The following is a 14,651-nucleotide window of genomic DNA, read 5'->3' as shown; positions in this document are numbered from 1 at the left end:
TATATATATATATATATATATATATATATATATATAATATATATATATATATATTATATATGGAAATGACTATTCGAATATTATGTACTCGAATACCCTTCGTCTCACGTTGGTGAACAACGGGGTCTACACCGGTCATTTCCCAGCAGGCTCACACAGCCAGCAGATAGCATTTTACCAGACCTAACTGTACAACGCGGAGGTATATGAATAAGAGAAAATATCCTCACTATGTGCCATTTTTTGAGAATGTATTACATACAGGATATTTACATCAGTCAGTTGTGAAAATAACAACTCATAACTTACCGATATTAAGGAGAATTGCGAAAACAGAAGATGGAAACAGTCTCTCTTATCCATAGATGGCTCGTTTAGGGTTGACTTAACCATTGCTAGGGTCATTTAAGGCTATCAACGTATCGCTACCTCCAACACCCGTATAATATTCAACACCATCTTCAGGTGTTCAGGTTTAGTCGAAGACCGCATACATTCTGACCCCAGATGTCCTTGTGGTAGTATGGTCAACTTAGGTATGAATCATGATCGTACCCAAACCTTGAAATTAATTTTTTTCTAAAAAAAAATCATCTAAAGTTCATTGTATATTCGATATTTGATTAGAACATTATGTGTACATTGTCACTGCTGGAATGATTATCATGTTCAACATAGTGTTAAATGAAAGTCACTAGAATATATATATATATATATATATATATATATATATATATATATATATATATATATATATATATATATATATTATCCCTTGGGATAGGGGAGAAAGAATACTTCCCACGTATTCCCTGCGTGTCGTAGAAAGCGACTAAAAGGGGAGGGAGCGGGGGGCTGGAAATCCTCCCCTCTTGTTTTTTTTTTTTTTTAATTTTCCAAAAGAAGGAACAGAGAAGGGGTCAGATGAGGATATTCCCTCAGAGGCCCAGTTCTCTATTCTTAACGCTACCTTGCTAACGCGGGAAATGGCGAATAGTTTGAAAGAAAAAAAGATATATATATATATATATATATATATTATATATACATATATATATATATATCTTTTTTTTTCTTTCATACTATTCGCCATTTCCCGCGTCAGCGAGGTAGCGTTAAGAACAGAGGACTGGGCCTCAGGAAACATCCTCATCCAGCCCCCTTCTGTGTTCCTTCCTTTGGAAAAAAAAAATAATATATATATATATATATATATATATATATATATATATATATATATATATATATATATATTTAATTTTTTTTCCAAAAGAAGGAACAGAGAACGAGGCCAGGTGAGGATATTCCCTCAGAGGCCCAGTCCTCTGTTCTTAACGCTACCTTGCTAACGCAGGAAATGGCGAATAGTATGAAAGAAAAGAAATATATATATATATATATATATATATATATATATATATATATATATATATATATATATATATATATATATATATATATATTTTTTTTTTTTTTTTTTTTTTTTTATACTTTGTCGCTGTCTCCCACGTTTGTGAGGTAGCGCAAGGAAACAGACGAAAGAAATGGCCCAACCCCCCCCCATACACATGTACATACACACGTCCACACACGCAAATATACATACCTACACAGCTTTCCATGGTTTACCCCAGACGCTTCACATGCCTTGCTTCAATCCACTGACAGCACGTCAACCCCTGTATACCACATGACACCAATTCACTCTATTTCTTGCCCTCCTTTCACCCTCCTGCATGTTCAGGCCCCGATCACACAAAATCTTTTTCACTCCATCTTTCCACCTCCAATTTGGTCTCCCTCTTCTCCTCGTTCCCTCCACCTCCGACACATATATCCTCTTGGTCAATCTCTCCTCACTCATTCTCTCCATGTGCCCAAACCATTTCAAAACACCCTCTTCTGCTCTCTCAACCACGCTCTTTTTATTTCCACACATCTCTCTTACCCTTACGTTACTTACTCGATCAAACCACCTCACACCACACATTGTCCTCAAACATCTCATTTCCAGCACATCCATCCTCCTGCGCACATCTCTATCCATAGGCCACGCCTCGCAACCATACAACATTGTTGGAACCACTATTCCCTCAAACATACCCATTTTTGCTTTCCGAGATAATGTTCTCGACTTCCACACATTTTTCAAGGCTCCCAAAATTTTCGCCCCCTCCCCCACCCTATGATCCACTTCCGCTTCCATGGTTCCATCCGCTGACAGATCCACTCCCAGATATCTAAAACACTTCACTTCCTCCAGTTTTTCTCCATTCAAACTCACCTCCCAATTGACTTGACCCTCACCCCTACTGTACCTAATAACCTTGCTCTTATTCACATTTACTCTCAACTTTCTTCTTCCACACACTTTACCAAACTCAGTCACCAGCTTCTGCAGTTTCTCACATGAATCAGCCACCAGCGCTGTATCATCAGCGAACAACAACTGACTCACTTCCCAAGCTCTCTCATCCCCAACAGACTTCATACTTGCCCCTCTTTCCAGGACTCTTGCATTTACCTCCCTTACAACCCCATCCATAAACAAATTAAACAACCATGGAGACATCACACACCCCTGCCGCAAACCTACATTCACTGAGAACCAATCACTTTCCTCTCTTCCTACACGTACACATGCCTTACATCCTCGATAAAAACTTTTCACTGCTTCTAACAACTTGCCTCCCACACCATATATTCTTAATACCTTCCACAGAGCATCTCTATCAACTCTATCATATGCCTTCTCCAGATCCATAAATGCTACATACAAATCCATTTGCTTTTCTAAGTATTTCTCACATACATTCTTCAAAGCAAACACCTGATCCACACATCCTCTACCACTTCTGAAACCGCACTGCTCTTCCCCAATCTGATGCTCTGTACATGCCTTCACCCTCTCAATCAATACCCTCCCATATAATTTACCATATATATATATATATATATATATATATATATATATATATATATATATATATATATATATATATATATATATATAGGGGAGGGTTATCAGCGCATTCCCGGATAATGAGAAGGCACCTTTAAATAACGTTTTTCCAACACTTTCTTTATGACAATTAGACAATAACACCTCCATTAACACCACCTTATATAATGAGCATCACTTAATTGCAATGTAAAATCACCATTATCTTCGCCCTCGTTGCTTTTATTGACAAAGATTTCTATTCCTTACACAGAATTCTATTTCTTACTTATAGGACATGATTCCCCTTAATGTTTTTTTTTTTCACATACACTTCAATGTTAAGTATATCAGTTCCTTCATACCACATGGCGTGTCTCGTGGACGTACTATATCGGACTTGTACCAAACATCTCCCTTCAGAATATGAATAATCCCCCTGATCCTTATTACAAATCTCAGTCTCTATCGCTCAGACTCCTGTCTACAATCTTGTGTAAACTCACATGTCACCTCTAAGCCTAAGAGGACTCAAATATCCCTGGTTTTTTAACCTATTTTTTTTCGGGGGACGGGACGCGTCTTTGGAAAACATGAGGCATGAGATCCGTTCCTCCACCATTGATTTCCCCAAGATTCCTTTACACGCTATCTACTTTACAGTTGCATAAGCTTTTTATATATATATATATATATATATATATATATATATATATATATATATATATATATATATATATATATATATATACCTTAAGAATTGGAATATATTCAGTGGCTAATGGAAGTAACCCCTTCCTTCCCTGATGGTCAGTGGAGGAAGAATTTCCATTTCTAACCTTACAATAAGGGTAGAGGGGTATTTATATCTGGTCTAACAATAAGAAAAGGGGAAGTGTCCACTCCTAAATAAATTTCTGGGCATGAATGGCTGCCTAAGATGTAAATTACTATTATTTTCGCAGGATACCGTACCTGAGCCACTAGTGTTGTGCGCCAGGAGGTGTTCGCTGCCTCTGAGGGAGACTCTCTGGAAGCGTTTACCAGGACGACATCTGGGATAAGAACAGCATGGATTTAGTGCGTCGTGGATGAAAATCGTGTTGTAACTAAACTTTAGAGTTGTCCGCCGGATGAACTGAAGAAAGGAAGAAGTGTTTGGAAGCTGTGGATGGATTGATATACGTAGCATAATGGTGAGGAGATGATAATGAAAATTGTAGCTTGTGGCCATGAAATTAGAACGCCAAATTTGTTTGGTTTCCTCGTGCGTGGAGATAGAAAGATATGTTCATGAGCAATTAATTACAATAAATTAAAGTAGCGTAATTTATGGTAAATGTCTAGTTTAAGGTCAGGGCATTTTCAGCATTAATGTAGAAGTCCGAGCAAATTTGGTATTTTGCCTATAGATATGTCAGCATATCGGCACAGGTGGCTCAAATGATGCTATACCGACAATGTAATTACTGTATTTTTTAGTATGGGTAAAATGATAACCAAGCCACAAGGTGCAATTTGCTTAAGGTTTTAAGTGATTTTGTTTAAATTTGATAATATTGATTGTTGAAGTAAATACAGACATACGAGTGCTGGAGCATGAAGGGAAGCATGTAATGTTGTTTTACCAGTTGACCAACATGTGTAAACTAGCACTGGATGTTGAATGATATCAATGGAATAAAAAGGGTTTAGAGATGAGAATGAAAAATTATAGTAGTGGGGCATACTTTGAAGCATGTTATTATATTCTGTAATATTGATTCGGGCAAAAGGGATGAGTTTGTAGATATCAGGGAAAATGTAAGATATATATTTTCATGTTAGCTGGCTTGTAGATGAGAATGAACAGTTGGGCAATTGCATATCAAGTGCTGTGACCAGGATTTGGAACTATGTGTGGTCAATCCTGGGTGGCCTGTTTATGCATCATATTTTTTCATGTTATCTAGCCTGTAGGTGAGAATGAAGGGTTAGGTCAATTGCGACTAGGATTTGAAACTATGCATGGTCAACCCTAGGTGGCCTGTATATGCATCATGGTTTGTATCTCTTAACTGGTATGCCATGGAGGTCCATAAATTATTGCAATTGGTTTCTCTAAACAGGAAAACAGCTTAGATATAGGAATACAAAGAATTGCAAACAATGCAGGAGTCTGAGTAGTACATCTACAATGGTTTGATATATACAGGTTATTACTAGAAATGATTTTATATTATTTATTATACTTTGTCGCTGTCTCCCGTGTTTGCGAGGTAGCGCAAGGAAACAGACGAAAGAAATGGCCCAACCCCCCCCCATACACATGTATATACATACGTCCACACACGCAAATATACATACCTACACAGCTTTCCATGGTTTACCCCAGACGCTTCACATGCCTTGATTCAATCCACTGACAGCATGTCAACCCCGGTATACCACATCGCTCCAATTCACTCTATTCCTTGCCCTCCTTTCACCCTCCTGCATGTTCAGGCCCCGATCACACAAAATCTTTTTCACTCCATTTTTCCACCTCCAATTTGGTCTCCCTCTTCTCCTCGTTCCCTCCACCTCCGACACATATATCCTCTTGGTCAATCTTTCCTCACTCATTCTCTCCATGTGCCCAGACCACTTCAAAACACCCTCTTCTGCTCTCTCAACCACGCTCTTTTTATTTCCACACATCTCTCTTACCCTTACGTTACTCACTCGATCAAACCACCTCACACCACACATTGTCCTCAAACATCTCATTTCCAGCACATCCATCCTGCTGCGCACAACTCTATCCATAGCCCATGCCTCGCAACCATACAACATTGTTGGAACCACTATTCCTTCAAACATACCCATTTTTGCTTTCCGAGATAATGTTCTCGACTTCCACACATTCTTCAAGGCCCCCAGAATTTTCGCCCCCTCCCCCACCCTATGATCCACTTCCGCTTCCATGGTTCCATCCGCTGCCAGATCCACTCCCAGATATCTAAAACACTTCACTTCCTCCAGTTTTTCTCCATTCAAACTCACCTCCCAATTGACTTGACCCTCAACCCTACTGTACCTAATAACCTTGCTCTTATTCACATTTACTCTTAACTTTCTTCTTCCACACACTTTACCAAACTCAGTCACCAGCTTCTGCAGTTTCTCACATGAATCAGCCACCAGCGCTGTATCATCAGCGAACAACAACTGACTCACTTCCCAAGCTCTCTCATCCCCAACAGACTTCATACTTGCCCCTCTTTCCAAAACTCTTGCATTTACCTCCCTAACAACCCCATCCATAAACAAATTAAACAACCATGGAGACATCACACACCCCTGCCGCAAACCTACATTCACTGAGAACCAATCACTTTCCTCTCTTCCTACACGTACACATGCCTTACATCCTCGATAAAAACTTTTCACTGCTTCTAACAACTTTCCTCCCACACATATATTCTTAATACCTTCCACAGAGCATCTCTATCAACTCTATCATATGCCTTCTCCAGATCCATAAATGCTACATACAAATCCATTTGCTTTTCTAAGTATTTCTCACATACATTCTTCAAAGCAAACACCTGATCCACACATCCTCTACCACTTCTGAAACCGCACTGCTCTTCCCCAATCTGATGCTCTGTACATGCCTTCACCCTCTCAATCAATACCCTCCCATATAATTTACCATATATATATATATATATATATATATATATATATATATATATATATATATATATATATATATATATATATATATATAGGGGAGGGTTATCAGCGCATTCCCGGATAATGAGAAGGCACCTTTAAATAACGTTTTTCCAACACTTTCTTTATGACAATTAGACAATAACACCTCCATTAACACCACCTTATATAATGAGCATCACTTAATTGCAATGTAAAATCACCATTATCTTCGCCCTCGTTGCTTTTATTGACAAAGATTTCTATTCCTTACACAGAATTCTATTTCTTACTTATAGGACATGATTCCCCTTAATGTTTTTTTTTTTTCACATACACTTCAATGTTAAGTATATCAGTTCCTTCATACCACATGGCGTGTCTCGTGGACGTACTATATCGGACTTGTACCAAACATCTCCCTTCAGAATATGAATAATCCCCCTGATCCTTATTACAAATCTCAGTCTCTATCGCTCAGACTCCTGTCTACAATCTTGTGTAAACTCACATGTCACCTCTAAGCCTAAGAGGACTCAAATATCCCTGGTTTTTTAACCTATTTTTTTTCGGGGGACGGGACGCGTCTTTGAGAAACATGAGGCATGAGATCCGTTCCTCCACCATTGATTTCCCCAAGATTCCTTTACACGCTATCTACTTTACAGTTGCATAAGCTTTTTATATATATATATATATATATATATATATATATATATATAATATATATATATATATATATATATATATATATATATACCTTAAGAATTGGAATATATTCAGTGGCTAATGGAAGTAACCCCTTCCTTCCCTGATGGTCAGTGGAGGAAGAATTTCCATTTCTAACCTTACAATAAGGGTAGAGGGGTATTTATATCTGGTCTAACAATAAGAAAAGGGGAAGTGTCCACTCCTAAATAAATTTCTGGGCATGAATGGCTGCCTAAGATGTAAATTACTATTATTTTCGCAGGATACCGTACCTGAGCCACTAGTGTTGTGCGCCAGGAGGTGTTCGCTGCCTCTGAGGGAGACTCTCTGGAAGCGTTTACCAGGACGACATCTGGGATAAGAACAGCATGGATTTAGTGCGTCGTGGATGAAAATCGTGTTGTAACTAAACTTTAGAGTTGTCCGCCGGATGAACTGAAGAAAGGAAGAAGTGTTTGGAAGCTGTGGATGGATTGATATACGTAGCATAATGGTGAGGAGATGATAATGAAAATTGTAGCTTGTGGCCATGAAATTAGAACGCCAAATTTGTTTGGTTTCCTCGTGCGTGGAGATAGAAAGATATGTTCATGAGCAATTAATTACAATAAATTAAAGTAGCGTAATTTAGTGGTAAATGTCTAGTTTAAGGTCAGGGCATTTTCAGCATTAATGTAGAAGTCCGAGCAAATTTGGTATTTTGCCTATAGATATGTCAGCATATCGGCACAGGTGGCTCAAATGATGCTATACCGACAATGTAATTACTGTATTTTTTAGTATGGGTAAAATGATAACCAAGCCACAAGGTGCAATTTGCTTAAGGTTTTAAGTGATTTTGTTTAAATTTGATAATATTGATTGTTGAAGTAAATACAGACATACGAGTGCTGGAGCATGAAGGGAAGCATGTAATGTTGTTTTACCAGTTGACCAACATGTGTAAACTAGCACTGGATGTTGAATGATATCAATGGAATAAAAAGGGTTTAGAGATGAGAATGAAAAATTATAGTAGTGGGGCATACTTTGAAGCATGTTATTATATTCTGTAATATTGATTCGGGCAAAAGGGATGAGTTTGTAGATATCAGGGAAAATGTAAGATATATATTTTCATGTTAGCTGGCTTGTAGATGAGAATGAACAGTTGGGCAATTGCATATCAAGTGCTGTGACCAGGATTTGGAACTATGTGTGGTCAATCCTGGGTGGCCTGTTTATGCATCATATTTTTTCATGTTATCTAGCCTGTAGGTGAGAATGAAGGGTTAGGTCAATTGCGACTAGGATTTGAAACTATGCATGGTCAACCCTAGGTGGCCTGTATATGCATCATGGTTTGTATCTCTTAACTGGTATGCCATGGAGGTCCATAAATTATTGCAATTGGTTTCTCTAAACAGGAAAACAGCTTAGATATAGGAATACAAAGAATTGCAAACAATGCAGGAGTCTGAGTAGTACATCTACAATGGTTTGATATATACAGGTTATTACTAGAAATGATTTTATATTATTTATTATACTTTGTCGCTGTCTCCCGTGTTTGCGAGGTAGCGCAAGGAAACAGACGAAAGAAATGGCCCAACCCCACCCCCATACACATGTATATACATACGTCCACACACGCAAATATACATACCTACACAGCTTTCCATGGTTTACCCCAGACGCTTCACATGCCTTGATTCAATCCACTGACAGCATGTCAACCCCGGTATACCACATCGCTCCAATTCACTCTATTCCTTGCCCTCCTTTCACCCTCCTGCATGTTCAGGCCCCGATCACACAAAATCTTTTTCACTCCATTTTTCCACCTCCAATTTGGTCTCCCTCTTCTCCTCGTTCCCTCCACCTCCGACACATATATCCTCTTGGTCAATCTTTCCTCACTCATTCTCTCCATGTGCCCAGACCACTTCAAAACACCCTCTTCTGCTCTCTCAACCACGCTCTTTTTATTTCCACACATCTCTCTTACCCTTACGTTACTCACTCGATCAAACCACCTCACACCACACATTGTCCTCAAACATCTCATTTCCAGCACATCCATCCTGCTGCGCACAACTCTATCCATAGCCCATGCCTCGCAACCATACAACATTGTTGGAACCACTATTCCTTCAAACATACCCATTTTTGCTTTCCGAGATAATGTTCTCGACTTCCACACATTCTTCAAGGCCCCCAGAATTTTCGCCCCCTCCCCCACCCTATGATCCACTTCCGCTTCCATGGTTCCATCCGCTGCCAGATCCACTCCCAGATATCTAAAACACTTCACTTCCTCCAGTTTTTCTCCATTCAAACTCACCTCCCAATTGACTTGACCCTCAACCCTACTGTACCTAATAACCTTGCTCTTATTCACATTTACTCTTAACTTTCTTCTTCCACACACTTTACCAAACTCAGTCACCAGCTTCTGCAGTTTCTCACATGAATCAGCCACCAGCGCTGTATCATCAGCGAACAACAACTGACTCACTTCCCAAGCTCTCTCATCCCCAACAGACTTCATACTTGCCCCTCTTTCCAAAACTCTTGCATTTACCTCCCTAACAGCCCCATCCATAAACAAATTAAACAACCATGGAGACATCACACACCCCTGCCGCAAACCTACATTCACTGAGAACCAATCACTTTCCTCTCTTCCTACACGTACACATGCCTTACATCCTCGATAAAAACTTTTCACTGCTTCTAACAACTTTCCTCCCACACCATATATCCTTAATACCTTCCACAGAGCATCTCTATCAACTCTTATCATATGCCTTCTCCAGATCCATAAATGCTACATACAAATCCATATGCTTTTCTAAGTATTTCTCACATACATTCTTCAAAGCAAACACCTGATCCACACATCCTCTACCACTTCTGAAACCACACTGCTCTTCCCCAATCTGATGCTCTGTACATGCCTTCACCCTCTCAATCAATACCCTCCCATATAATTTACCAGGAATACTCAACAAACTTATACCTCTGTAATTTGAGCACTCACTCTTATCCCCTTTGCCTTTGTACAATGGCACTATGCACGCATTCCGCCAATCCTCAGGCACCTCACCATGAGTCATACATACATTAAATAACCTTACCAACCAGTCAACAATACAGTCACCCCCTTTTTTAATAAATTCCACTGCAATACCATCCAAACCTGCTGCCTTGCCGGCTTTCATCTTCCGCAAAGCTTTCACTACCTCTTCTCTGTTTACCAAATCATTTTCCCTAACCCTCTCACTTTGCACACCACCTCGACCAAAACACCCTATATCTGCCACTCTATCATCAAACACATTCAACAAACCTTCAAAATACTCACTCCATCTCCTCACATCACCACTACTTGTTATCACCTCCCCATTTGCGCCCTTCACTGAAGTTCCCATTTGCTCCCTTGTCTTACGCACTTTATTTACCTCCTTCCAGAACATCTTTTTATTCTCCCTAAAATTTAATGATACTCTCTCACCGCAACTCTCATTTGCCCTTTTTTTCACCTCTTGCACCTTTCTCTTGACCTCCTGTCTCTTTCTTTTATACATCTCCCACTCAGTTGCATTTTTTCCCTGCAAAAATCGTCCAAATGCCTCTCTCTTCTCTTTCACTAATACTCTTACTTCTTCATCCCACCACTCACTACCCTTTCTAATCAACCCACCTCCCACTCTTCTCATGCCACAAGCATCTTTTGCGCAATCCATCACTGATTCCCTAAATACATCCCATTCCTCCCCCACTCCCCTTACTTCCATTGTTCTCACCTTTTTCCATTCTGTACTCAGTCTCTCCTGGTACTTCCTCACACAGGTCTCCTTCCCAAGCTTACTTACTCTCACCACCCTCTTCACCCCAACATTCACTCTTCTTTTCTGAAAACCCATACAAATCTTCACCTTAGCCTCCACAAGATAATGATCAGACATCCCTCCAGTTGCACCTCTCAGCACATTAACATCCAAAAGTCTCTCTTTCGCACGCCTGTCAATTAACATGTAATCCAATAACGCTCTCTGGCCATCTCTCATACTTGCATAAGTATACTTATGTATATCTTGCTTTTTAAACCAGGTATTCCCAATCATCAGTCCTTTTTCAGCACATAAATCTACAAGCTCTTCACCATTTCCATTTACAACACTGAACACCCCATGTATACCAATTATTCCCTCAACTGCCACATTACTCACCTTTGCATTCAAATCACCCATCACTATAACCCGGTCTCGTGCATCAAAACCACTAACACACTCATTCAGCTGCTCCCAAAACACTTGCCTCTCATGATCTTTCTTCTCATGCCCAGGTGCATATGCACCAATAATCACCCACCTCTCTCCATCAACTTTCAGTTTTACCCATATTAATCGAGAATTTACTTTCTTACATTCTATCACATACTCCCACAACTCCTGTTTCAGGAGTATTGCTACTCCCTCCCTTGCTCTTGTCCTCTCAACTTAAACCCCTGACTTTACTCCCCAGACATTCCCAAACCACTCTTCCCCTTTACCCTTGAGCTTCGTTTCACTCAGAGCCAAAACATCCAGGTTCCTTTCCTCAAACATACTACCTATCTCTCCTTTTTTCACATCTTGGTTACATCCACACACATTTAGGCACCCCACTCTGAGCCTTCGAGGAGGATGAGCACTCCCCGCGTGACTCCTTCTTCTGTTTCCCATTTTAGAAAGTTAATACAAGGAGGGGAGGATTTCTGGCCCCCCGCTCCCGTCCCCTCTAGTCGCTTTCTACGACATGCGAGGAATACGTGGGAAGTATTCTTTCACCCCTATCCCCAGGGATAATATACATATATATATACATATACACATACACACACATACACATACATACGCACACATACACACACACACACATACATACATATACATATGAAAAATGTAAGAAACAATTTAGAGAACTGAAAACTTCTAGCTTGAAATGAATGAAAAAATGAATGTCACATAATGGTTCAACCTCTGGCAATGGAAAAAGAAAATGTATAATTTATTTACACAAACGTCAATAGCAGTTCTCATCAATTTAACCACTGTATCAATAAGCTTCAATGTCTAAGCTACATTTTTCTCCAATTTCACTATTTTCTTGTCAAAACACCATGTATGAAAACTATCACTCCAGTAACACAACGATAAACATTTATAAAAAAGAAATGATGTTTGGTAGTATTTTTGAGAACTTTATTGGGTGATCATGCCATATGCTTGACATGACACCATTTTGGGTAATCTGATAGCAGTTACTAGTTGCTGCAACAATAGTTTGTGATTTGATTGACCATGGCACAGGGTTTAATACATATAGGTAATATAGCATGGTGTTTTATTTTAACCCATGGTGGATCTTAATGAAACGAAAAGTATGGCATTGCAGCATCTGAACAGTCATTGCAAAACAAAATTATGGGATTACAAGCAGAAAAGCAATGAATTTCTAATTGTATTTATTATACTTAATTGCTTTTTCCACATCAACGAGGTAGCACCAGGAAACAGACGAAGAATGGCCTATCCACTCACACAAACACACACACACACACACACACACACACACATATATATATATATATATATATATTTATTTATTATACTTTGTCGCTGTCTCCCGCGTCAGCACAAGGAAACAGACGAAAGAATGGCCCAACCCATCCACATACACATGTATATACATACTCGTCCACACACATCTATACATCTCAACGTATACATATATATACACACACAGACATATACATATATACACCTGTACATAATTCATAGTCTGCCCTTATTCATTCCCGTCGCCACCCTGCCACATATGAAATGACAACCCCCTCCCCCGCGTGTGCACGAGGTAGCACTAGGAAAAGACAACAAAGGCCACATTCGTTCACCCTCAGTCTCTAGCTGTCATGTATAATGCACCGAAACCGCAGTTCCCTTTCCACATCCAGGCCCCACAAACCTTTCCATGGTTTACCCCAGACGCTTCACATGCCCTGGTTCAGTACATTGACAGCAGGTCGACCCCGGTATACCACGTCGTTCCAATTCACTCTATTCCTTGTATGTCTTTCACCCCCCTGCATGTTCAGGCCCTGATCACTCAAAATCTTTTTCACTCCATCTTACCACCTCCAATTTGGTCTCCCACTTCTCCTCAATCCCTCCACCTCTGACACATATAGCCTCTTTGTCAATCTTTCCTCACCCATTTTCTCCATGTGACCAAACCATTTCAAAACACCCTCTTCTCCTCTCTCAATCACACTCTTTTCATTACCCCACATCTAAAATAATAAAAGATAATTTGTTCATACTACTTGCCATTTCCCGCGTCAGTGAGGTAGCGTTAAGAAGAGAGGACTGAGCCTTTGAGGGAATATCCTCACTTGGCCCCCTTCTCTGTTCCTTCTTTTGGAAAATTAAAAAAGAGAGGGGAGGATTTCCAGCTCCCTTCCCTTTCAGTCGCCTTCTACGACACGCAGGGAATACGTGGGAAATATTCTTTCTCCCCTATCCCCAGAGATAATAAAAGATAAATATATATATATATATATATATATATATATATATATATATAGAGAGAGAGAGAGAGAGAGAGAGAGAGAGAGAGAGAGAGAGAGTTATTGGATTACGTGTTAATTGATAGGCGCACGAGAGAGACTTTTGGATGTTAATGTGCTGACAGATGCAACTGGAGGGATGTCTGATCATTATCTTGTGGAGGTGAAAGTGAAGATTTGTAGAGGTTTTCAGAAAAGAAGAGATAATGTTGGGGTGAAGAGAGTGGTGGGAGTAAGTGAGCTTGGGAAGGAGACTTGTGTGAGGAAGTACCAGGAGAGAATGAGTACAGAATGATAAAAGGTGAGAACAAAGGACAAGGGGAGTGGGTGAGGAATGGGATGTATTTAGGGAAGCAGTGATGGCTTGCGCAAAAGATGCTTGTGGCATGAGAAGCGTGGGAGGAGGGCAGATTAGAAAGGGTAGTGAGTGGTGGGATGGAGAAGTAAGATTGTTTGTGAAAGAGAAAAGAGAGGCATTTGGACGATTTTTGCAGGGAAATAAAGCAAATGAATGGGAGATGTATAAAAGAAAGAGGCAAGATGTCAAGAGAAAGGTGCGAGAGGTGAAAAAGAGGGCAAATGAGAGTTGGGGTGAGAGAGTATCATTAAATTTTAGGGAGAATAAAAAGATGTTTTGGAAGGAGGTAAATAAAGTGCGTAAGACAAGGGAATGAATGGGAACATCAGTGGAGGGTAATGGGGAGGTGATAACAAGTAGTAGTGATGTGA

General features: G+C 39.8%; 1 protein-coding gene across 1 annotated transcript in view; it reads left to right on the top strand.

The window, feature by feature from the left end:
- The first annotated feature begins 7,623 nt into the window (after positions 1-7,623).
- Nop56 (Nop56 ribonucleoprotein) overlaps positions 7,624-14,651 on the top strand; it is a 48,889-nt gene continuing 41,861 nt past the window's right edge. The window contains exon 1 of the mRNA XM_071672544.1: positions 7,624-7,823. Within this exon, the coding sequence (XP_071528645.1) occupies positions 7,821-7,823 (3 nt within the window). The 5' untranslated portion in view covers positions 7,624-7,820. The remainder of the gene's footprint in view (positions 7,824-14,651) is intronic.

The sequence above is a fragment of the Panulirus ornatus genome, chromosome 17 (assembly GCF_036320965.1).
Source record: "Panulirus ornatus isolate Po-2019 chromosome 17, ASM3632096v1, whole genome shotgun sequence".
In the NCBI taxonomy this organism is placed as follows: domain Eukaryota; kingdom Metazoa; phylum Arthropoda; class Malacostraca; order Decapoda; family Palinuridae; genus Panulirus; species Panulirus ornatus.
This window is presented reverse-complemented; position numbering and strand designations above follow the sequence as displayed.